The 2,291-nt window shown below is 38.5% G+C and overlaps 1 protein-coding gene across 1 annotated transcript; it reads left to right on the top strand.

The window, feature by feature from the left end:
* Window positions 1–969: 969 nt before the first annotated feature.
* On the top strand, window positions 970–2,051 carry LOC119655197. The gene is made up of 2 exons (XM_038060968.1): window positions 970–1,842; window positions 1,899–2,051. The coding sequence occupies exons 1-2, from the start codon at window positions 1,023–1,025 to the stop codon at window positions 2,018–2,020; spliced, it is 942 nt and encodes a 313-aa protein (XP_037916896.1). The 5' UTR covers window positions 970–1,022; the 3' UTR covers window positions 2,021–2,051.
* The last annotated feature ends 240 nt before the right edge of the window (window positions 2,052–2,291 follow it).

The raw sequence follows: 2,291 nt of genomic DNA on the forward strand, positions 1-2,291 counted from the left end.
TCTTCGGAGGATTCTTTTCTCGAACGCGGCCAAAAGTTCGCAATTCTTCTTGCTAAGAACCCAAGTCTCCGAGGAATACATGAGGACTGGCCAAATCATTGTCTTGTATAGTAAGAGTTTTGACCCTATGGTAAGACGTTTCGAGCAGAACAGTTTTTGTAAGCTGAAATAGGCTCTGTTGGTTGTTGGCTGTTGGCCGTGCGCGGATTTCATCATCGTAGCTGTTATCTGTTGTGATTTTCGACCCAAGATAGGAGAAATTATCAACGGTCTCAAAGTTGTAATCTGCGGTTTGCGTTGTTGGTTGGTTGGTTCTTGATGCTGATGTGCTCGATCTAAATAAAGGCAGTTTGTACGTCTCTTTTTTTAGCAATTTGGGAGTCTTAAGTCGCATCCACTTGGTGTGGACCGGACCAAATGGAAAATAACTTGCTCCCACTCTTTATGGTCCACGGACTCCTCTTTTTTATGATAGTTTAACACCCAAGGTTCAAAAAGTAAAAAAGGACGAAAACGACTACGGTTTCGTACCAGGACAGAGGCAACTCATCCAACGTTGCCTCACCTCTGCCCTGGGGCAGCGTGACCGAAGCGGCTCGCAGATGTTCTACGCTCCCTTTTATAATTTGCAAAACACGACAAGGGTGCGAATTGATTAACAATTTGGAATGTATATTATTGAGAAGAAGATTTTATCTCGAGAAGAATGGGTTCATCAATTTAAAACAAACATCAGATAATACCTCAACTAGCAACTTCGAAAAAATATCATTTACAAATACCTGTTTCACGAGAACCTAGTGAACGTTTTATGATAGCTAAATTAATGATCGTTAATTTAAACGAGATTAGTGTGGGTACATAAATAAATTAGGAAAAACAGTGATTAAAATGAAAACTCCTCTTCTTTTTCTCCCCTGCCTTGTAAGGGATGCATACATATATCCTATCCAGTTTGAGACGAAGACACCTTGGCACTGCAATAATGACTGATTTGACATATTAAAGTTCAAGCATGTGAAATGAGATTTCCGTTATCTATTTATTTTTGTTTTATTTCGAGCATTTTAAGTGAGAATTACTATGATGACCAGTACGAAAATCAAAGTGAAGGGTCTTTCTATGCTGACTGGGAATTAATGGAAGTTGCAAGTTCCCCACAAGGCAATCATAATGAAACCATATCATTGTCATCACAAACTGACAAATCGTCTTCTGAAACTTGTGTTGTGGCAAAAATTATGAATTCAGTTTGGACGCATTTGACAGGATTGGCGGACGAAATTGAGCGCTTAGAAAAAGAACTTCATTGGGATAATTCTAATGAGACAATTAATAAGCAATTGAATGAGACCGACGATTATCCTGATGCCAGCAATAATAGTCAAGAATTGGACTTGACGGAAGTGAAATCTTCAGGGGCTTCTAGCATAAACATGAGCAGACCCTTCGAAAAAGTTGGAATTTTAACACCCAATTCCTCTTCGTTGGACATAACTGCTAATCGCACTTGCAACGATGGAACATGTTCAAATGCAATGGTTATAAAAAATGGAGAAATGAAAGTAAATGGCACGTCTGTGAAACAATTGGCCAATAAAATGGAAATTGAAAAGCTGGAACAGTGGCAGAATCAAATTGAAAATTGCAAGCAGTTACTGAAACTGGATCCAAATATAACGTTGGAAGAAATAACATCCAAATATCGCAGAAAGAAATACAAGGACAGGGCTATACCTGTGGACGAAAGGTCATTCTACAGAAGACATAGTGAGGCGGGCAAATTGCATCGTCCCAGACATTTTCGTGGGAAGAGACAAGCACATTTAGCTCCTTCCTTACGTGAGTATCTAGAAAAGCTAACATATCATATCCAAATAAGTCACGCATTTTTGCAGAACCTGAAACAAAACTAACGCGACATCGACGGTATCAACGACTCGGTCATTTGTCACCAGGAAAAAGTCATCAACATCTCAATTCCAATGAAAATTCAAAAATACACAACTACATATTCTAATAATATTTTACGTTTCAAATAAAGTGTAAAACAGAAGACACTAATAAAATATTGTTTAATATTTAGAAGTTTTTGGAAAGGATATACAGTTGTCCATACGCGTCATCACTATTTTCTCCTTCTTTTGCCTTCATCCCGTTGGGTAGTTTCTAGGACGGAATCATCTGGTAATTGCCACATGCATGATGTACAAATATCTAACAGAAGGAGAAGGCTCTAAGGCGACTGTTTCATACATAAAAGGCTTCAAATCAGGGAACCCCTTTCACCA

This window comes from Hermetia illucens, chromosome 4, assembly GCF_905115235.1.
Source record: "Hermetia illucens chromosome 4, iHerIll2.2.curated.20191125, whole genome shotgun sequence".
Classification (NCBI taxonomy): domain Eukaryota; kingdom Metazoa; phylum Arthropoda; class Insecta; order Diptera; family Stratiomyidae; genus Hermetia; species Hermetia illucens.